Source organism: Leopardus geoffroyi, chromosome X, assembly GCF_018350155.1.
Source record: "Leopardus geoffroyi isolate Oge1 chromosome X, O.geoffroyi_Oge1_pat1.0, whole genome shotgun sequence".
In the NCBI taxonomy this organism is placed as follows: domain Eukaryota; kingdom Metazoa; phylum Chordata; class Mammalia; order Carnivora; family Felidae; genus Leopardus; species Leopardus geoffroyi.
Window position 1 is genome coordinate 46461880 of NC_059343.1, and position 23268 is coordinate 46485147.

The following is a 23268-nucleotide window of genomic DNA, read 5'->3' on the forward strand; positions in this document are numbered from 1 at the left end:
AGCTCAGGTCATGATCTCAGGGTTTGTGAGATGGAGCCCCCACATCTGTGCTGACAGCACGGAGCCTGCTTGGGATTCTGTCTATCCCTCCCTCGCTTGCATGTGCTGTCTCAAAATAAGTAAACATTTTTTAAAAATCTGAGGTTATATGTGGAGGTTAAACAACATGCTACTAAACAATGAATGGGTCAACCATGAAATCAAAGAAGAAATTTGAAAAGTACATGGAAACAAATGAAAAGCACAATGGTCCAAAATCTCTGGGATGCAGCAAAGACAGTTCTAAGAGGGAAATATTTAGCAATATAGGCCTAACTCAACAAGCAAGAAATCTCAAACAACCTACACCAAAAAGAGCTGGAAAAACAACCAAAACCTAAAGCCAGCAGAAGGAAGGAAATAATAAAGATTAGAGTAGAAATGATCTAGAACTAAAAAAAACACAACAGAACAGATGAATGATAACTGCAGCTGGTTCTTTAATCCTCAGTAAAGAGAAAGGACAAAAATAAAATCACCAATGAGAGAGGAGAAATAACAACCAACACCACAGAAATACAAAAAATCATGAGAATGTTATGAAAAACCATATGCTAACAAACTGGACAACCCAGAAGAAATGGACAAATACTTAGAAACATATAAACTACCAAAACTGAAACAGGAGGAAATAGAAAATTTGAACAGACTGATAACCAGCAAAGAAACGGAGTCAGTAATCAATAAACTCCCAGCAAACAGAAGTCCAGAACTGGATGGCTTCACAGGCGAATTCTACCAAACATTAAATCAAAGAAGACTTAATTCCTATTCATCTCAAACTATTCCAAAAAATATAAAGGGAAAGAAAACTTCTAAATTCTTTTTATGAGGCCAGCATTACCCTGATACCAATACCAGATAAAGACACCACTGAACGAGAGAACTACAGGTCACTATCCCTGATGAACACAGATGCAAAAGCCCTCAATAAACTCCTAGCAAACCAAATTCAACAGTATATTAAAAAAACATTCACCATGATCAAGTAGGATTTATTCCCGGGTTGTAAGGTGGTTCAATATTTGCAAATCGATCAGTGTGATGTATCAAATCAGTAAGAGAAAGGATAAGAATCATAAGATAATTTCAAGAAGATGCAGAAAAAGTACGACAAAGAACAGTATCTATTCATGATAAAAAAAAAAAAAACCCAACAAAGTAGGTTTAGAGGAAATATACCTAAACATAATAAAGGCCACATATGAAAAACAAAGCTCACATCATCCTGAATGGGGAAAACTGAGAGCTTTTCTTTTAAGATCAAGAATAAGACAAGGATGCCCACTCTTATCACTTTTATTCATCACATCACTCGAAGTCCTAGCCACAGGAATCAGACAAGAAAAAGAAATAAAAGACATCCAAAAGTAAGGAAGAAGTGAAATTTTCCCTATTTCTAGGTGACATAATACTATATATAGAAAACCCTAAAGACTCCACTAAAAAATGCTAGAACGGATATACATATTCAGTAAAGTCACAGGACACAAAATCAACATACAGAAATCTGGTGCATTTCTATACACCAATAATGAAGAGAAGGAGAAATTAAGAACAATCCCATTCACAAATGCACCAAAAATAACATACTCTAGGAATAAACTGAACCACAGCGGTACTCTAAAACACTGATGAAAGAAATTGAAGAGAACACAAAGAAATGGAAAGACATTCCGTGCTCATGGATTGGAAGAACAAATATTGTTAAAATGTCTATACTTCCCAAAGCAACCTACACACTTAATGCAATCCTATCAAAATACCAGCAGGAATTTTTACAGAACCACAACAAACAATCCTAAAATTTGTATGGAAACACAAAAGACCCCCAATAGCCAAAGAAACCTTGAAAAAAAAAAAAAAAAACAAAGCTGGAGGCATCACATTTTCAGACTTCAAGTTATAATATAAAGCTGCAGTTATCGAAAACTGTATGGTACTGGCAAAAAATACCCAGACACACAGATCAATGGAACAGAAAAGAAAACCCAGAAATAGACACAACTATATGGTCAACTCATTTTGTCAAAGCAGGAAAGAATATACAACAGGAATAAGATGGTCTCTTCAACAAATGCTGTAAGGAAAAATGGACAAGATGTAAAAGAATGAAACTGGACCACTTTCTTACACCATACACAAAAATAAATTCAAAATGGGTCAAAGACCTAAATGTGAGACCTGTATCTATAAAAGCCCTAGAAGAGAACACACGCTGTAACCTCTATGACATCAGCCATAGTAACATTTTCTAGATATGTCTCCTAAGGCAAGGGAAACAAAAGCAAAAATATACTATTGGGACTACATCAAAATAAAAATCTTCTGCACAGTAAAGGAAAACAACAAAATTAAAAAGTAGCCTACAGCACGTGAGAAAGTATTTGCAAATGACATATCTGATAAAGCGTTACTATCCAAAATACACAAACAACTTACTTCTACAACTCAACACCCAAAAAACATATAATCCAACCAAAAAAATGGGCAGAAGACATGAACAGATATTTTTCCAAAGAAAGTATAGAGATGGCAAAAAAACACAGGATGTTCATCATCACTCACCATCAGGGAAACGCAAATCAAAACTACATTGAGCTATCATCTCACACCTGTCAGAATGGCTAAAATCAAAGCCACAAGAAACAAAAGGTGCTGGTGAGGATGTAGAAAAAAGGAACCCATTTTCACTGCTGGTGGGAATGGAAATTGGTGCAGTCACTTTGGAAAATAGTATGGAGGTTCCTCAGAAAGTTAAAAATAGAACTACCCTACAATTCAGCAATTGCACTACTAGGTAGTTATCCAAAGAATGCAAAAACACTAATTCAAAGGGATACATGCACCCCTATGTTTATACTAGCATTATTTACAATAGCCAAGATATGGAAACAGACCAAGTGTTCACTGACTGATAAATGGATAAAGAAAAAGTGGCACATATGAAAATGGAATGTTCTTCAACCATAAAAAAGAATGAAATCTTGCCATTTGCAAGGATGTGGATGGACTTAGTATAATGCTAAGCAAAACAAGTCAAAGACAAACACTGTATGATTTCACTCCTATGTGGAATTTAAGGAACAGAACAAATGAGCAAAAGGGGAAAAAAGAGAGCGAGACAAACCAAGAAACAATTATACAGAACTGATCATTACCAGAGGGGAGGGGTTGGGGAAGGGGTTATATAGGCAATGGGGATTAAGGAGTGTACTTGTCCTGATGAGCTTGTCCAGGTGATGTATGGAATTGTTGAATCACTATACTATAGAACTGAAGCTAATACAACACTTCATGTTAACCTACTGGAATTAAAATAAAAACTTTTAACAAATATAAAAGAAAAATTTTAAATATATAACATGGAATCAGAAAAACAAAATAGCCCTGTCCATATATGTGTGAGCCACATATAATTTTAAATTTTCTAGTAGCCACATTAAAAATTAAAAACATAATTTTTAAAAAGTTTTTTAATGTTGGGGCGCCTGGGTGGCTCAGTCGGTTAAGCATCCATCTTCAGCTCAGGTCATGATCTCACGGTCCGTGGCTTCGAGCACTGCATCGGGCTCTGTGTTGACAGCTCAGAGCCTGGAGCCTGCTTCAAATTCCGTGTCTCCCTCTCTCTCTGCCCCTCCCCTGCTCATGCTCTGTCTCTCTCGGTCTCAAAAATAAATAAAAACATTAAAAAAAATTTAAAAATTTTTTAATATTCATTTTTGAGAGAGAGAGAGAGAAAGAGAGAGAAAAGCAGAGAGAGAGGGAGACACAGAATCTGAAGCAGGCTCCAGGTTCTGAGCTGTCAGCACAGAACCCAGTGCAAGGCTCAAACTCACGAATTGTAAGATCATGACCTGAGCCGAAGTCGGATGCTTACCTGACTGAGCCATCCAGGCGCCCCAAACAGATAATTTTAAATATACTGTTTAACCCAATTTATTCAATTTTTATTTTTCAACATATAATCATATATAAAAATTGTTAAGTTTTTATACTCAGTAATTTTTAAAAACCAGGTATCTATAAATACGTTTAGAGTACATCTCAATTTGGACATTATATTTTCATAGAAATAGCTGATCTACGTTTATTTCATACATTTTATGCATGTATGAATATATGTGTATGTGTATGTATATATATATACATACACACACACACACACACACACACACACACACACACACACACACACACAGGATGCATGCCCAGCGTGGAGCCCACCCTGGGGCTTAAAGTCATGACCCTGAGATCAAGAGCTGAGCTGAGCAAGAGTCGGACACTTAACTGACTGAACCACCCAGGTACAGCTTTCACAGAATTTAGTTGAAAAAAAAAAAATACATTCACATACCAAAGTTGTTCTAAACATACTTAGAAGCCTTCTAACAACTGAACACAGTAATAGTTGTTATATTGAAACTAACAAAAATTAAGAATTCAGTTTTCTCCATCCAATCTATATAATCTCAACCACATGTTTAGCAACCCTATTTCCAAATAAAGTCACATTTTGAGGTGCTAGGGGTTTAGTGCTTCAACATAAGTTTTTTTGTGTAGGTGGGGTGGGGAGACACAATTCAAAACATAATACCCTCCCCTTGTAAGAGGAAATAAAGAAAAAAAAAGAGCAAGAGGGAAGATAGAGAGAAAGGGGAAGAAGAAAGATTGGGGGGTGGGGGGACACCTGGGTGGCTCAGGTCAACATCTCATGGTTTGCTGAGCTTGAGCCCTGCATCAGGCTCCCTGTGGTCAATACGGAGCCTGCTTCAGATCCTCTGTCCTCCCCTCATGCTCTCTCTTTCAAAAATAAACATTTAAAAAAACAGGGAGGGAGAGCAAAAGAGGAAGAAAAAAATTCAATTTTTTAGCTGTACTGGCTACCTTATGAGTGTTCAACATTCCACACATGGCTAGTGGCTACCATATTGAGCAGTGTGGTTCTAAAGTGTTCCACAGTCACTTAAGACAATCATTTGCCATCTTTAAGCAGGGAAATTAAGCTTCTGATAAGTATGCATACACAAATTAGAGTCCCACCATACGCTTTGATACAGTAACTTCTAGGAATTAATCTTCCCTTTACAGAAAACTATATAAAAAGATACTCATTTTTAAAAATAGTCCATTAGAAACTTAACAGGGAATGGTTACTTCACAAACCCTTTCTTTACATGGCACTTAATGTCAAGTGAAAAAGAGATCTAAAATATTACCTCTAAGATAATCTCAACTATGTTAATAAAATGTATCCCCAAGGGGAAAGATCAGGTAGATACTTCCAAAATATTTGTGATACAAGTATGAGTAATTGTTCTTTCTACTACATCCCATAATTTTTACCATTATGTGTATATACATTTTATAGAGAAAATGAGTGAAAATAATTTCAAAATAAAAATGAAAGGAAAAAAAATTGAGGACTAAGGAAAACAGAGGTAACTAAATTTTCACACACACACACACACACACACACACACACACACACACACACACACAGTCACCTATAAAGACACAGAGACAGAATTCAGGAGAATTAATGGCTAAGATTTTGGTTTCTTGGTTACCTGATCTTTTTCCGCCCTGGGTCGTACCTGCCTTCTCATCCTTTGGAACCAGTTTCTGCATGTCCGCCTGGCCAAATTCACACCCAGATGGTAGGCTGCAGCAAGACAAACCATGAGCAAAAAGAACTGTCATAGCTCATTTTTAAAGTTATGCTTGGTTCCTAATCTGCTTGACTGACACTATCCTCCCTGTAACAGGTAAGTTAACCTAATAGGGTATCTGCAATGATCAAGTTCCTGAGGTAGCACTCAACAAGGTTTTGAAATCAACTCTTTGGATTTGGGTAACAAATTTAAAATACCTATCATGCTGACACTGCATAATAAGGACATAAGATCAAAGATGTAGAAGATAATACATTTATAAGCAAGCCCCCAGGCTGGTAAATGGGAAGGACAATACTATGGACTAAACATTTGTGTCCCCTCAAAATTGTATGTTAAAACCCTAATGCCCAATGTGATGGTATTAGTCCGTAAGGCCTTTGGGAAGTTCTTACATCTTGAGGGAGAACCCTCATGAATGGGACTAAGCATAAAATGAATAAATAAATAAATAAGCAAGCATAAAATTAATGGGACCAAGAATAAAAAACGCTCTAGAAAGATTCCTAGTCCCTTCCACCATGTGAAGATAAAAACAATTAAAAGTCTACAACCCAGAAAAGGACCCTCACTCAACCATGCCAGCACCACAGCCTCAGACTTCCAGTTTCCAGAACTATGAACAAACAATAAAATTCTGCTGTTTATAAGGATCCAGTCTGTGGCATTATGTTACAGCAGCCTGAATGCACTAAGACAGATAAGGAACCCTCTGAACTCTTTACTAATAAATAGCCTTCTATCCTTGACCAAAACAATCCTCCAGGATAACTGAACTTAGTTTCTCTGTTAGGAAAGACAAAAATAATAAAGAGATGACCATTCCCTTACCTGTTTGGGGTACACAGGGAGAGAAGAACAGTGCTTTCCCACACCAAGGAACAGTATAACTGGCTCAGCTTGCTCAGAACACTCAGACCCAACTGAGAACCCCACTGGTTTACGGAGATGGAACGAATTTCACTCTGCAATCAAAGTAAACAGAAGCTGATCTTTGGGATGCCCTCCTCAACATTTGTCTGTGTCTAACATCCCTTCTCATTTTCTTCTCATTGCTTTCTTGGAAAGTGAAAGACAACAGTCATGTGCAACTTTCTAAAGAAACAGTTCTGTAGATTCATTGACAGCCTTCTAATTTTTTTAGGTGGTAGGGAGCTTGTTATTTTCCTCTTATTTCTTAATTTCAATAAACGTTTGATTTAATTTCTTGAAGGGAACATTTCACATGAATTTTATTTAATTTAATAAAAAGTCATGAAAATAAATCCCTAAGCTTTGTAATGCAACTGAATTGTTTTCTAAATAGTTTATACCTGTGCTTTTCATTTGATTTGATCCAAAGAATATACTCCTGCTCAAAGGCATAGAACAGGGGTGCTGAAACATTACATCATTAATCTTTAGAACTGAATACTTGAGAACTAAAGGCTGTAAAACTGTGAGCACACAAAAACACCCTGTGTTTCTGGAACCACAAGAGGAACCTCACACAGATGGCAGGCATAGGGTTTGATATTTAAGTAATCTTTATTAATCTGTTAATGACCACTGACTTAAATGTTCTGTGGTCAAATTTCTTTCTTGCCATCCCATTATTAGGCCTACATGCATTTGTAGAAAGATTGGGAAACAATAAGGCCAGATAAGCACCCAATTGAGGCTTGCCTACTAAAAGAGGTGACTATATATTCCAGTTGGCCTATATAGCTGCCCATTATTTATAGCAACCTCTTTTCCTCTCAACAAAGTCCAATTCAGAAAACAAATTATATGGTAACCCAAATTCTAATGAAAAAAAAAAAAATACTAAGGCAAAGCGAAACTAGACAGCAACCTGAAACATAAACCTATATTACTCACTGAAAAAAAATCTGTTCTTTTAGCAGCTAGCCCAGGTAGAACTGCTTCTAAGCACAGTAAGATGCCCAGTATATGCCACAGGTATTTTACCAGCTTTAAACCAACTTGCTCACCCCTAGTTCTTACCTGTCCAACTCTGCAAGTATGAACAAACATCATGATGTAGGCGTGGGCAGCAGTAAGTGCATGCAGTAGAGGTGTGGCCTGAGCTGAGAGGGTAGCATCAGCAACATTGCCAGCACAAGCCAGTTCTCGCAATAACACTGAGCCCCCAGGGGATTCAATTGGGCGGTGTAACGGCTCCAAGGATGAAAGGATGGAGTCCAACTGAAGGAGACCCTCCTGAAGAACTTTGGGTTCATGTGACAGTGTCTGAAACAAGAATAATAATTAAATAATTAATGTACAATGAATTTCATATGCATCATGTCTTTAATAGTCACAATGGAAGAAGTGCAAGACAAGTCTCACAAATTTCAAACCTGGCCATGGTCTCCCATCTGGGTAAATGGCAGAGCCAAAATATGAATGCAGGTAGGACATACCTAAATGCCTCCTAAAGAAACATTTTACTTCTCTCAAATGAGAGGCTTTCAAATGTGGTAAGCCAATCATATTTAAAAGCTTGTGATGGCCAAACTGAAATACTGTTACAGGAAGGACTTCACACTATGTGATTAATTACAAATTTTTCTCAATAGGGAGCAATATTAGGCAAGGTTCCAAAGCATGGAAGTAAACCGGTATTACAACTGTTCTTTTCCTAAAATAAGAGGTGATTCTAGAATAGGTATCAGCTAGGCAATCTCCTTTTTTATGAGACGACTCAAGATTATATGGCCCTTGTAATTTGCTTTTTGAGTCCACAGAAAATTCTGTCATCCAAAGACAGGAGAACTTAAGTGTCTTTCCTGTGGCTTTAAACACATCTATCCATTCTCACACAGTATCTTAGAGGTAGGATAAAGATGGATCACAGCCCCTTTTCCTCTCTCTCTTATGAACAGCACTTAATTAAATATTGCAAAGAGTAAAGCAAAATAAAACATTAATTACAGCTATGTCACAATTATGGACCCTTCCAAGTCCATAAGCAACTGGATTACTGATTTTTAGCAGCAATTACTTGCCATTGCACAATCCAGATAATAAAGGAACTTCATAGATTTAATGCAGTCCCTATGAAAAGGTCAATGGCCTTTGGGTGGGGGTAAGAAATAGAAATCTCTCTCTTAAAATCCTTAAGAAGAATCTCAAGGGACCCCAAATAGATATAACTATCTTGAAAAAGAACAAAGTTGTAGATCTCAAACTGCCTGATTTCCAAACTTATCACAAAGCTACAGTAATAAAAATGTGGTTCTGGCATAAAGACAGACTTTAAGACCAACAGAATAGAATAACGCCCGAAAATAAACCCTTACATCTACAGTCAAATGATTTTTGATAAGGGTGTCAAGACAAAGGTGCAAGAGAAAGAACAGGCTTTTCAACAAATAGTGGTGGGAAAACTGGGTATCTACATGCAAAAGAATGAAGTTGGGCCTTACTTTACACCATATGAAAAAATTACTCAAAATAGATCAAAGACCTGAAGGTAGCAGCTAAAAATATAAAAACACCTAAAAGGAGCCATAGTGTAAAAGCTGTGTGACACTGGATTTGGCAATGGTTTTTTAGATTTGACATCAAAAGCACAGCAATGGCAGGAAAAAAAGATAAAATGGATTTCATCAGAATTGAAAGCTTTTGTGCATCAAAGTACACTATTAACAGAGGTAAAAGGCAACCCATAGAGTGGGAGAAAATATTGCGAATCATTTATCTGATAAGGAGTAACCAGAATATATAAAGAACTCCTACAACTCAACAACAAGAATCAAACCCCACTAAAAAATGGGCAAAGGACTTGAGTAGACATCTCTCCAAAGATACACAAATGGCCAATAAGCACATAAAAAGATACTCAACATCACTAATCATCAGAAAGATGCACACTGAAACCATGAGGTTGCACTTATACCTACTAGGTTGGCTACTATCAAGGAAAAACAAAGAAAAAGAAAATTAACAAGTGTTGGTGAGGATGCAGAGAAATTGGAACCCCTGTGCATTGTTGGTCAGAATGTGAAATGGTGGAGCTATGAAAAACAGTATGGTAGTTCCTTGAAAAATTAAAAATTGAACTACCATATAGTCCACCAATCCTACTTCTGAGTGTATAACCAAAAGAACTGAAAGGAGTCTTGAGTATGATCACACTTTTATGTGGGATCTAAACAAGTTAAATTCAAAGAACCAGAGAGCAGAATGATGGTTGCCAGGGGCTGGGGGGAAATGTGGAGATGTTGGTCAAAGGGCAAATTTTCAGTTATGAATAAGTTCTGGAGATTTAATATAAGCATGGTGTCTATAGTTAATACTATATTATATACTTGAAATTTGCTGAGAATAGATCTTAAGTGTTCTCACCACACACACACACACACACACACACACACAGTCTTGAAGAAATACAGGCACACCCGTGTTCATTTCAGCAGTATTCAAAATAGCCAAAAGGTGGAAGTAGCCCAAATGTTTATCAGTGAATGAATGGATAAACAAAATGTGGCTTACACATATAATAGAGCCATAAAAAGAAAGGAAATTCTGACATATGCTACAACATGGGTGAATCTTGAAGACATTATGCTATGCAAAATAAGCCAACCACAGAAAGACAAACAGCTTATGAATTCCATGAGGTACCTAGAACAGTCAAATTCAGAGTGACAGAAAGTAGAACAAATTTACCATGGGCTGGGAGGGCAAGGGGAATGCAGAGTTGTAATTTAATGAGTACAGAATTTCAGTTTTGCAAGATAAAAAACTTCTGGAGATTGGTTTGCAACAATGTGAATGTACTTAACACTACTGAACCATACAGTTAAAAATGGTTAAAGTGGTAAATATCATGTGCTGTGTATTTTACCACTATTTAAAAAAAATAAAGCACTTAATTTCTTGGCAAAACTTGAACAATCTTGAAAAAGGAAAAAAAACTACATTAACTAAACAATACCAGATTGTGTTAAAAGCATCTATGAGAAAGGATGACATAATAAAACCCAGCTCCAAAACATTCTTGAAGATATACTTTCTCTTCCAATAAACTCAAATGTTAGAACTATGTACCAAACCTAGGAACTATAATAAACAACTTCAACTTTTCAATGAGAAATGATGTGACACACTATTTATTAGGCACAAAATTCACCTGTAGCACATAACCACAAATTTCTTCATTATTTTTTGGTTGTAGGTAAAGGGAGACCACAATAAAAACATGTATACAGAAGTACTGCAAAACTGATTTCTAAAAAGAAATGAAAATATTTAGCCAGATGCTCTTACCAATATGGATTTGCAGACACCTGCAACAGCCTGACAGGCCGCAGATGTAGGAAAATCAATGGGCAGATTGGGAAGACCCAAAATGGTGACCAAAGGCAAGAGTCCTTTCTGATTCACAAATTCCTGGCAGTGGTCATCTGTTGTATTGTTGCTCAGAATAGATTCCACAAATTTCATCTAGGTAATGAAAATGAAAAAGAAAATGTTAGAGACTAACACCTGGAACTAAAAGGCCAGCTTGGAGTAAGAACAGGGGTAGCCTTGTATTCATGTAATCAGTATTTTCTAAGATACCAAAACCTCAGGTAAGTAAGTATAGAGATGATATGGACCCTAAACATCTGCCAAAAACACCCACAAAAAACAAAAAACAAACACCACAAATACGAATAATTACCTCTCCCCAATCTACCTTTTTGGCTACCTAAAGTTATATAATTTGAGAGCATAGAGAGGATAAATGACTTGCTCAGAGCCACACTCATGAATTAGTGGCAAAATCAGATCTAATTCTCTTAATTTGCTCCTAGTGTGACAGTGCATTACCTCTCCCCTGGAAGTAAAAATGGATACTTTCCCTCAATGTGCCCATAATACAAATGAAAACTAGAACTCTGGAAGAGTGGTTTGGACCAAACAAAGCATTTTTTAAGGGTAACAAAGTAAAATGTGGGCAACAAACACACAGGCACATCTCTTCCAAAGATACCATCTCTGGAAGTCTTGGAAGTGCTTAGTGGGCTAGAATAATTGCTAAGTGGGCTTCCCCTTATAGAGAAGTAATTCTGGGAAAATTCAAACTCTTTACTTTTTTCTTGAGACACACGGGAAGCTAAAACGAAACGTCACATTACTATTTTTTTATACAAAAGAGAAATTAATGGGAAATCTAGCAAATAATGGGAAAAAAATATATGTTGGATATATTCATAGAACATAATACTGGACTGGCCTAACAAATCCCACTCTTCTGCTTGGATTCCAATTGGGAATAGTAGCAATGAACAGAAAATTAGGAGTATCTAAAAAAGGGGAAGAATGTTGTCCATTTTTGGCAAACCAGTCTCACAGAACAAGGGTTTGCACATCTTTGCCCACTGTTCTGCACTGTAAAGGCTCCAGTGAAAATAAATGCAAAAATCACTGGACTATTTGGTAATCCCACACGTTTTCCAGAATAACACACACCTTTACTCAGTTTGCCCTACCATGAATCTTACCACATTAAGGATGTAATCCATGAGGGGAATAGGAATACGTTCTTCTGTACCAACAACCCTGTTAAGGGAGAAAAGAGTGAGTTACACAAATTCGCAATACTAGTGCAAGAAAACAAAGGAAAGGGAAACAGCACGAAATTCTAGGTTCTTTCTTTAAGTTAGTCTTTAGTACAGCACAAGGAAAAAGAAAAAACTGAAATCAAATCTGAAGCTAGCTTTTCAAGCCTGCCTAGGTTGAGAGCACAAAAGAAAAAACCAGGCCTTAACAAACTCAGCATTTGCACATATCTCAAAAGAAACTATCCTATCTTAGGCAAAATATCATAGGAGGAATTCATCGGTATGAAAACAGTAAGTTCGATTGAGACTACTGACACATTTGCTTAAAGATAGGAGCTAGGCAAAGAAACAAATACAACATCTTACCATGTTCTTGCATCAGGTTTAAAGTTACAATAGACGGCAGGAAATGGAATTTAATTTTGTTCAAAATTCCATGCTTAGATCAACAAACCATTCAAAACAGTTAATCAAAGATGAAGCCAACACCCAAGCCCTCCTTCCCTAACTATTTATACTTGTATCACAACAGTCCCTGAAATATCCAAAACCTGTGATCAGGTCTTTTGCTTCAAATACTTAAATGCTGCACCACAGACAAGGCGGCTGGCAGTAATGCCATAGCTGCAAGAAATGAAGCCTTTAAGCACAATCTTGGCTTTTGCAAGAAACAAAAGGGGGGAACCCACAATATCTATTAAAATGAAACACAATTTACCTCAAAGATGAACCCTAGGAAGGGTCAAAACTTCAGTCGAATAGGGAGCATTCTGGATATAGGCCCTTGAAGACATTTGGGTAAAGGGCAGAAATAAAAGAAGGGAGAGGTGGGGGGAGAGAGAGGGCAAGAAAACTGGCAAGAAGTTAATAGTCCTCAAGATGTAAATAAAGATTTACCAGGCATCAAAATGCAGACTAGACAGTGGCTTCAGTGATGACATACCTAGAGCTAGAGTTTGACAAGGATATTTGAAGAATACAGGGAAGAACTTACTACAAAGGGCGGGGGGGGAGGGGGTTGGGGGGAGGTGTCTATAAGCCAGGAGTGAAATGATTCCATGGGAAGACTGCAACTTTTCCTTGACTATAAAGTTCCTCCTTAACCACTACAGCAATCCCTACTTACAGTAATCATCCACCCCAGCCTGACTGTACCTCCTGGGAAAGAACCTAGAGATCCATCTCTACAGCTAAGGAGTGCAGGTGTGGTTCTAGCCCAGATGAAACACCTGTCCCTTTGTAAAAAAAACAACGGTAATGGCAAAGAGCCAAAGTAATATTATGAAATGGGACCCAGGTACTTCCCTTATTTGCTAGATGGAAGTTAGGGAGGAGAATGAGAGAGAAAACAAACCAATAATGGTTCTTAATCCACATCTAGGAGCAAACTGGTAACCACTTTTTTTCACTATCTTCATCTTTTGGCTTCCAGGCTGAAAACGTCATGCAAGAATAGTAAACATGATCAACTCCCCCTTTGGAGGTAAAAAAAGGAAAAGCTCCTTTAAGAATGAGACATCTGAGCTGGCTTTGCAGGAATTTGGTAGATAGAAAAGAAGGAGATAAGATAATCTGCGGATGGGGATAAATATGGCTGTAACACGGTGACACATACCCTAAGAAAAGCATGGAGTGAAAAAACATGAGGCCATGAGAAAATGTCAATTTACTATGAGAGCTTGAAATCTGGGCATGTTAGATCTAAGGTGTAAGATGTCCAGGCAGAGAAAACATTATATGCAGATGAACATGCCCAGCTTCACTCAAAACCACCCTCCCACCTCTCAAGTTTAAGAAATCCTTCTCTTGTTTTGTAGCCAGGAAAGGAAATCATATCCCAGCAGGGTGGCAGACAATCAAGGATGTGGCAAGGAAGCACTGATTCTGACTCCTTTGCATGTGAAGTCTTGCTTTCTTTCAGGTGTCCTCCTCTTCCAGAAAGAGAACATTTTAATCAAAATAGAAGATGCTGTTAGAATGAAGTAGAGTTGCCTTCTCAGACAAGGGTAAGACATCTGCTCAACAAAGCAATGTACAATACTTAGTGGTTAATGCCTCTCCTCAAAAAGAAAACAAAAACTCATACCAACAGGCTCATTACTTCCTAGAGTTGTAAAAAGGCACTGATTTTGGAGTCTAGGCCTTCACTCCTTCTATCTACTCGACCATAATTTTCTCTTAAGTTCCCAGCAATCCTTCAACACTAGCCTAAACCCATTCATATCCACACCTAAAACATTCCTGCTTTTCTCAGAACTAGTTATTTATAAACCAAAAGAGCACTTATTAAATGAATAAATGCAGGACAGTCCAGAGGGATCACACCCCTAAGAGTTATACCTACAATAGTTACATTTCATTTCTAGCATGTGAACAATATAAGCTTCAAAGAGCCACTTTCAGCCAGCAGTCTTTAAACCCACCCCCATCCCCATTTCACCATCTAGGTAGTCAATTTTAATATAAAACAAACCTTAAATAGAAATAAGAAGGAAAATCTACTGTGCCTGGTTACAACCATACAGTACATTCCAAAGACTTCTGATTTATCTGGAATGAACAGATAGTAATCAAACAAAAAACAAAGACCCACAACAAATCCCTGTAATTCTTAAGGACTTCTTAGGAGACAGGCTTCAAAAGTAGGATGTTTCATATGTGCTCACTTATGCAAACAATTAAGCAATGATACGAATACTATACCAACAATGGGAACATAAGTTCTCTGAGAGAAGCCCATCAACTTGATATAGTGAACTGATTCAATTTCATGAACTTTTTAAGAAGGACACCTTCCTAAGGCAACCAATACAATTAAATATGAAAGGATATGAAAGGATAAATGATACACAATGGTCAAAGAAAGAAAAACAAGACTCCTAGGGCTGGAAGAACCTTATAATGATCTAATCCAACTCCCTAGCTTTTATGGATGAAAATGACATGCCCAAGGTCACAAAGCTAGGGGACCTGTCTTGCAAACACTTACTGCTGATTAGGCTCAGTTTCATTCTGTTGGGCAGAATTAAAGCTCTGCATGGCCTGTACTTCTTCCTCCTCCTCATCCTCACTAGAGGCCTCTTCTGCAGCATGATTAGACCTTGGAGGAGGAGCAGTGGCAGTGCCATCTGCCTTCTGGATTGATGGCTTCTGACAGATGTATTTAGGGTCTCTTCCAAGGTTACAAATTTCTTCAAGTAACTGAAAGACACAGGAAATATTATTTATTAGTAAATAAGAAATGGGACAACTAACACATTTTTGGAGCATTTTCTACGTGTTGTACACAGAAGTGCTGACACAAAACACTTTATCTTGACATATGTATGTAACATACATCACTCCTGGAATATAGTCATCAATCCTATTTTACACACAAGGTAACTGAAGTTTCGTGAAGTTAAGTAACTTGTTCAGGATGACATAGCTGTTAAGTGACTAACCTGACTCCATGTCCTAATTCATAAGCACCAGGCATATACTATACTGTAACTGGCAGGGCTACTAAATGTGAAAAAGAATATCAAGAAACAAAGGTTAGAAAAACTAATATGCTTTTACAAATAGAAGCTAAATCCTGGCAACTTATTAATACCCTATAGAAGAAAATAATACTTAAGTGACTTTCTGGGGGCGGGGGGGGGCAAGGACCAACCCAAGGATAAGGAGAAAATAAGGTAGACATAATCATCTTCTAGGCATAGGCCAAGAATCCCAATGACCTCCAGTAGGCCAAGCTTTTTCTTAAAAACTCCCCCTTAACTGCTCTCTCATGCCCACGGTCAGCCTTATCACTTCATACCTTAATGATTGCAGTTGTTGCATCTGTTTTGAGGGTGGGCTGATGTCTCATGAGCTCATCAACAGCACTCCCCAGGTTAGATGCGGTATCCCCTTAAAGGAAAAAATGAACTGTTAGAAAGACTGAAGAAAATAGAGCTTGAGCTATTTTCTCTGCCAATACGAGGAGGAAAGAAGAAACTGAGAAGGTTGTTGTGATTTTCTAATGCCATGCTTTCTCAAATGAATTCACACCAACCTCTGAAAGCAAATCACTGGGGAGGAAAAAGGAACTTTATCAGTCTAGCGAAAACATTAAAAAAAATTTTTTTAACTTATTTTGCGAGACAGAGCGAGCACACAAGTGGGGGAGGGACAGAGAGAAGCAGAGACAGAATCCCAAGCAGGTTCCACACCATCAGTGTAGAGCCCATTGTGAGGCTTGAACCCACAAACCATGAGATCATGACCCGAGCTGAGATCAAGAGTGGGATATCCAACCGACTGTGCCACCCAGGTGGTCCTAGTGAAAACATTCTAAAATAACCACATATTCTACATTCTACTCTGGCAATCTCTAATGCCAAGGTCTGAACTAGGAGGGAGGGAGAGAGAGGAGCATAAAATCATTAACATACTGGCTGCCCCAATTAAGAATGATATTGGCTAGAATGCTACAGTGGTGGCTGAAAGCACAAAGCACATTTGTGAAAACTAGATTCTGGAGCCCTACTTTCTCATTATTCTGTAATAATCTGGCCTCAAATACACTGAGAAGAAAATCTATTAATTTCTTACTATCGTAGGGATTTGAACATTAGAATAGAAGATCACGGAGAGCAACATCTTGGGACTTTGTATCTCCTGTTGCAACAGATTAGATGGTGGGCCTGGAAATCTACTGCCCCTAATACCCATTTCTCACTAGCACCATAACCGTACATTTAATAACGAATGGTTGATAGTCTGAGGAACACCACTCCTTTGTTGCTGACATCTAAAAGATCACCGGAAAAGAGTCGTCAGCATCTTTCAAGCTCTGGTCACTGAGGTGTCTCAGTGGCACAGAGTGATGACAGGTGGAAATGTGGACTCCCAAGGAGACCCTCCTTCTCTCTGTTTTGCTGCCTCTGTCAGACCCCATGCCCTAAGTGACCTCGCCCCCAAGATCTTCACTGGATAATTCTTGTTCCCCCAGGTTCTCCCATTGTGGTAGAAGCACAGTATAGGCCTTGCTACCTGGGAGCCCATAGGGGAATCTGGGACTGCCTCTCCTGCCCTGACCCAAAAGGAGGGGGTGTAGTCTCTGCAAGTCACTCTACTACAGTTTAGCTTCTGACCAGCCCAAACCCTGCAGCCAATTGGAGCTTGAGGATATGGCCTGGAGGCACCACCCAGAGATCTGGAGCCACTCAGGGGCACCTGGGGACATGATCTGGTCCCCTTGGTGGCCTAGGAAGGAAAAAGTTTCTATGGCCAAAGTTTGGTTTTCCCAACACTTGTCCCAATTCAGATTAAAACCCTGAACTTACACACACACACACACTGAACTGTTGAGAAGCATGAAAATATGAGCAGAGGATAAGGATGAAGTCTTCTTTTCTACCTGCAATACAACGTAAATAGTGATACAACGATAATTACAGTGATAATTCCCATTAAGCTTAGCAAATCTAGCCAGAGAAACGACGTGAATTCAAGAAAGGACTTCCTTGCCAATTGGTGGCTTGATAACCATCTAACATCTAAAATCTTGGCACCAGGGGAAGATGGTGACATAGGAGGATGCTGGGCTCACCGCGTCCTGCGGATCATTTAGACTCCACCCACACCTGTCTAAATAACCCAGAAAATCGCCAGAAGATTAGCAGAACGGATTCTCCAGAGCCAAGCGTAGACAAGAGATCCATGGAAGAGGGTAGGAAGGGCGGAGAGGCGGTGCACGCTACACAGAATGGCGGGAGGGAGCCAGGGTGGCGGGCAGCCTGCCGGCAAAGCAGAGACCCCCAGTCTGGCTTGCAGAAGTGGAGGGGCAGGATGGAGTGTGCTCTGACGGCAAGGGGGACTTAAAATCTGGATGGTTATAAGTTAACAGATCTGCTCAGAGAATGGGAGGGCTGGAGGACAACGGGAGGGAGAGTTGTTGAGCACCGGACAACAGAGCGCAGCTTGGTGGGGAACAAAGGCGCTTGCCAGGGCCATCTCCCTCACCCTTCCCCAGCCAAAATCCCAAAGGGAACCAGTTCCTGTCAGGGAACTTCCTTGCACCACGCAAATACCCAACGCTGTGCTTCTGCGGATCCATCCCTCCGGTGGGTCTGACTCCCTCCTGGTGCCACAGGGCCCCTCCCGAAGCAAAGGAAGAGTGAGCTGAGCCTGCCCCTCCCGCCCCTGTGCACCTTGCCAATCCACCCTACCTAATACGCCAGATCCCCAGCACCACAAGCCTGTCAGTGTGCAAGTAGCCTGGGCTGGCCATACCACCCAACAGTGAATCCCGCCCCTAGGAGAAGGGGAAAGAAGGTACACACCAGTCTGACTGTGGCCCCAGCGGTGGGCTGGGGGCAGACATCAGGTCTGAATGCGGCCCTGCCCACCAACGCAAGTTATTCAAGACAGCACAGGGGAAGTGCCCTGCAGTTCCGCACCACTCCAGGGACTATCCAAAATGATGAAATGGAAGAATTCCCCTAAAAAAAACCTCCAGGAAATAACGACAACTAACGAACTGATAAAAAACGATTTAAACAATATAACAGAAAGTGAATTTAGAATAAGTCAAAATTAATCGCTGGGCTTGAAAACAATATAAAGGACGGCAGAGAATCTATTGCTACAGAGATCAAGGGACTAACGAACAGCCAGAGGGGGTAAAAAATGCTATTAATGTGCTGCAAAATAAAATGGAGATGAACACAGCTCAGAATGAAGAGGCAGAGGCGAGAATAGGTGAACTAGAAGATAAAATTATGGAAAAAGAAGAAGCTGAGAAAAAGAGATAAAAAAAATCCAGGAGTATGAGGGGAAAATGAGAGAACTAAGTGATGCACTAAAGAGAAATAATCTACGCATAATACGTATTTCAAAGGAGGAAGAGAGAGGGAAAGGTGCGAAGGGGTACTTGAAGAAATAATAGCTGAGAACTTCCCTGATCTGGGGAAGGAAAAAGGCACTGAAATCCAAGAGGCACAGAAAACTCCCTTCAGACATAACTTGAATCGATCTTCTGCACGACATATCATAGTGAAACTGGCAAAATACAAGGATAAAGAGAAAATTCTGAAAGCAGCAAGGGATAAATATGCTCTAACATATAAAGGGAGACCTATAAGAATCGTAACCGATCTCTCTACTGAAACTTGGTAGGCCAGAAAGGAATGGCAGGAGATCTTCAATGTGATGAACAGAAAATATGCGGCCGAGAATCCTTTATCCAGCAAGTCTGTCATTTAGAATAGAAGGAGAGTTAAAGGTCTTCCCAAAAAACAAAATCTGAAGGAATTCGTTACCACTAAACCAGCCCTACAAGAGATCCTAAGGGGAATCCTGTGAGACAAAGTACCAGAGACATGGCTACAAGCATAAAACATACAGACATCACAATGACTCTAAACCCGTATCTTTCTATAATAACACTGAATGTAAATGGATTAAATGCGCCAACCAAAAGACATAGGGTATCAGAATGGATAAAAAAACAAGACGCATCTATTTGCTGTCTACAAGAGACTCATTTTAGACCTGAGGACACCTTCAGATCAAAAGTGAGGGGATGGAGAACTATCTATCATGCTACTGGAACTCAAAAGAAAGCTGGAGTAGCCATACTTATATCAGACAAACTAGACTTCAAGTTAAAGGCTGTAACAAGAGATGAAGAAGGGCATTATATAATAATTACAGGGACTATCCATCAGGAAGAGCTAACAATTATAAATATCTATGCGCCGAATATGGGAGCCCCCAGATATATAAAAGATTTACTCACAAAAATAAGCAACCTTATTGATAAGAATGGGGTAATTGCAGGGGAATTTAACACTCCACTTACAAAATGAAAAGATCATCTAGACAACACGGTCAATAAAGAAACAAGGGCCCTGAATGATACATTGGATCAGATCGACTTGACAGATCTATTTAGAACTCTGCATCCCAAAGCAACAGAATATACTTTCTTCTCGAGTGCACATGGAACATTCTCCAAAATAAATCACATACTGGGTCACAAAACAGCCCTTCATAAGTATACAAGAATTGAGATCATACCATGCATACTTTCAGACCATAATGCTATGAAGCTTGAAATCAACCACAGGAAAAAGTCTGGAAAACCTCCAAAAGCATGGAGGTTAAAGAACACCCTACTAAAGAATGAGTGGGTCAACCAAGCAATTAGAGGAGAAATTAAAAAAATATATGGAAACAAACGAAAATGCAAATACAACAATCCAAACACTTTGGGATGCAGCGAAGGCAGTCCTGAGAGGAAAATACACTGCAATCCAGGCCTATCTCAAGAAACAAGGAAAATCCCAAATACAAAATCTAACAGCACACCTAAAGGAAATAGAAGCTGAGCAGCAAAGACACCCCTAACTCAGCAGAAGAAGAGAGATAATAAAGATCAGAGCAGAAACAAACAATAGAGAATCTAAAAAAACTGTAGAGCAGATTAACGAAACCAAGAGTTGGTTTTTTGAAAAAATAAACAAAATTGATAAACCTCTAGCCAGGCTTCTCAAAAAGAAATGGGAGATGACCCAACTAGATAAAATCATGAATGAAAATGGAATTATTACAACCAATCGCAGAGATACAAGCAATTATCAGGGAATACGATGAAAAATCATATGCCAACAAACTGGACAACCTGGAAGAAATGGACAAATTTCTAAACACCCACACACTTCCAAAACTCAAACAAGAGGAAATAGAAAGCTTGAACAGACCCATAACCAGCAAAGAAACTGAATCGGTTATCAAAAATCTCCCAACAAATAAGAGTCCAGGACCACATGGCTTCCCTGGGGAATTCTACCCAACATTTAAAGCAGAGATAATACCTATCCTACTCAACCTATTCCAAAAAATAGAAAGGGAAGGAAAACTTCCAGACTCATTCTATGAAGCCAGTATTACTCTGATTGCTAAACCAGACAGAGACCCAGTAAAAAAAGAGAACTACAGGCCAATTATCCCTGATGAATATGGATGCAAAAATTCTCAGTAAGATACTAGCAAATCGAATTCAACAGCTTATAACAAGAATTATTCACCATGATCAAGTGGGATTCATTCCTGGGATGCAGGGCTGGTTCAACATTCGCAAATCAATCAACGTGATACATCACATTAATAAAAGAAAAGAACCGTATGATCCTGTCAACTGATGCAGAAAAGCATTAGACAAAATTCAGCACCCTTTCTTAATAAAAACCCTCATGAACTTCGGGATAGAAGGAACATACTTAAACATCAAAAAAGCCATTTATGAAAAGCCCACAGCTAATATCATCCTCAATGGGGAAAAACTGAGAGCTTTCCCCCTGAGATCAGGAACACAACAGGGATGTCCACTCTCACCGCTGTTGTTTCACATAGTGTTGGAAGTGCTAGCATCAGCAATCAGACAACAAAAGGAAATCAAAGGCATCAAAGTTGGCCAAGATGAAATCAAGCTTTCACTTTTTGCAGATGACATGATATTATACGTGGAAAATCCGATCGACTCCACCAAAAGTCTGCTAGAACTGATCCATGAATTCAGCAAAGTTGCAGGATACAAAATCAACGTACAGAAATCAGTTGCATTCTTATACACTAATAATGAAGCAACAGAAAGACAAATAAAGAAACTGATCCCATTCACAATTGCACCAAGAAGCATAAAATACCTAGGAATAAATCTAACCAAAAATGTACAAGATCCGTATGCTGAAAACTATAGAAAGCTTATGAAGGAAATTGAAGAAGATATAAAGAAATGGAAAGACATTCCTGCTCATGGATTGGAAAAATAAATATTGTCAAAATGTCAATACTACCCAAAGCTATCTACACATTCAATGCAATCCCAATCAAAATTGCACCAGCATTCTTCTCGGAGCTAGAATAAGCAATCCTAAAATTCATATGGAACCACAAAAAGCCCCGAATAGCCAAAGTAATTTTGAAGAAGACCAAAGCAGGAGGCATCACAGTCCCAGAATTTAGCCTCTACCACAAAGCTGTAATCATCAAGACAGCATGGTATTGGCACAAAAACAGACACACAGACCAATGGAATAGAGTAGAGACTCCAGAATTAGACCCACAAAAGTATGGCCAGCTAATCTTTGACAAAGCAGGAAAGAATAGCCAATGGAAAAAAGACAGTCTCTTTAACACATGGTGTTGGGAGAACTGGACAGCAACATGCAGAAGAATGAAACTAGACCACTTTCTTACACCATTCACAAAAACAAACTCAAAATGGATAAAGGACCTGAATGTGAGACAGGAAACCACTAGAACCCTAGAGGAGCAAGCAGGGAAAAACCTCTCTGACCTCAGCTGCAGCAATTTCTTACTTGACACATCCCCAAAGGCAAGGGAATTAAAAGCAAAAATGAACTATTGGGACCTCATGAAGATAAAAAGCTTCTGCACAGTAAACAATCCACAAAACTAAAAGGCAACCAACAGAATGGGAAAAGATATTTGCAAATGACATATCGGACAAACGGCTGGTATCCAAAATCTATAAAGAGCTCACCAAACTCCACACCCGAAAAACAAATAATCCAGTGAAGAAATGGGCAGAACACATGAATAGACACTTCTCTAAAGAAGACATCCAGATGGCCAACAGGCACATGAAAAGATGCTCAATGTCGCTCCTCATCAGGGAAATACAAATCAAAACCACACTCAGATATCACCTCACGCCAGTCAGAGTGGCCAAAATGAACAAATCAGGAGACTACAGATGCTGGAGAGGATGTGGAGAAACGGGAACCCTCTTGCACTGTTGGTGGGAATGCAAACTGGTACAGCTGCTCTGGAAAACAGTGTGGAGGTTCCTGAAAAAATTAACAATAGACCTACCCTATGACCCAGCAGTAGCACTGCTAAGAATTTACCCAAGGGATACAGGAATACTGATGCATAGGGGCACTTATACCCCAATGTTTATAGCAGCACTCTCAACAATAGCCAAATTGTGGAAAAAGCCTAAATGTCCATCAACTGATGAA

At 39.0% G+C, this 23268-nt stretch overlaps 1 protein-coding gene across 24 annotated transcripts in view; it reads right to left on the reverse strand.

Annotated features, from left to right (window-relative positions):
* HUWE1 (HECT, UBA and WWE domain containing E3 ubiquitin protein ligase 1) overlaps positions 1-23268 on the reverse strand; it is a 165672-nt gene that overhangs the window by 60242 nt on the left and 82162 nt on the right. For 22 of the 24 annotated variants that reach the window (XM_045472025.1, XM_045472015.1, XM_045472028.1 and 19 more), the window contains 7 exons: positions 16053-16144; positions 15240-15451; positions 12191-12248; positions 10971-11147; positions 7701-7946; positions 6546-6679; positions 5610-5704 (listed from right to left, as the gene is read on the reverse strand). In XM_045472025.1, the coding sequence (XP_045327981.1) occupies positions 5610-5704; positions 6546-6679; positions 7701-7946; positions 10971-11147; positions 12191-12248; positions 15240-15451; positions 16053-16144 (1014 nt within the window). The remainder of the gene's footprint in view (positions 1-5609; positions 5705-6545; positions 6680-7700; positions 7947-10970; positions 11148-12190; positions 12249-15239; positions 15452-16052; positions 16145-23268) is intronic. The other 2 variants (XM_045472032.1, XM_045472029.1) reach the window with 1 other exon arrangement.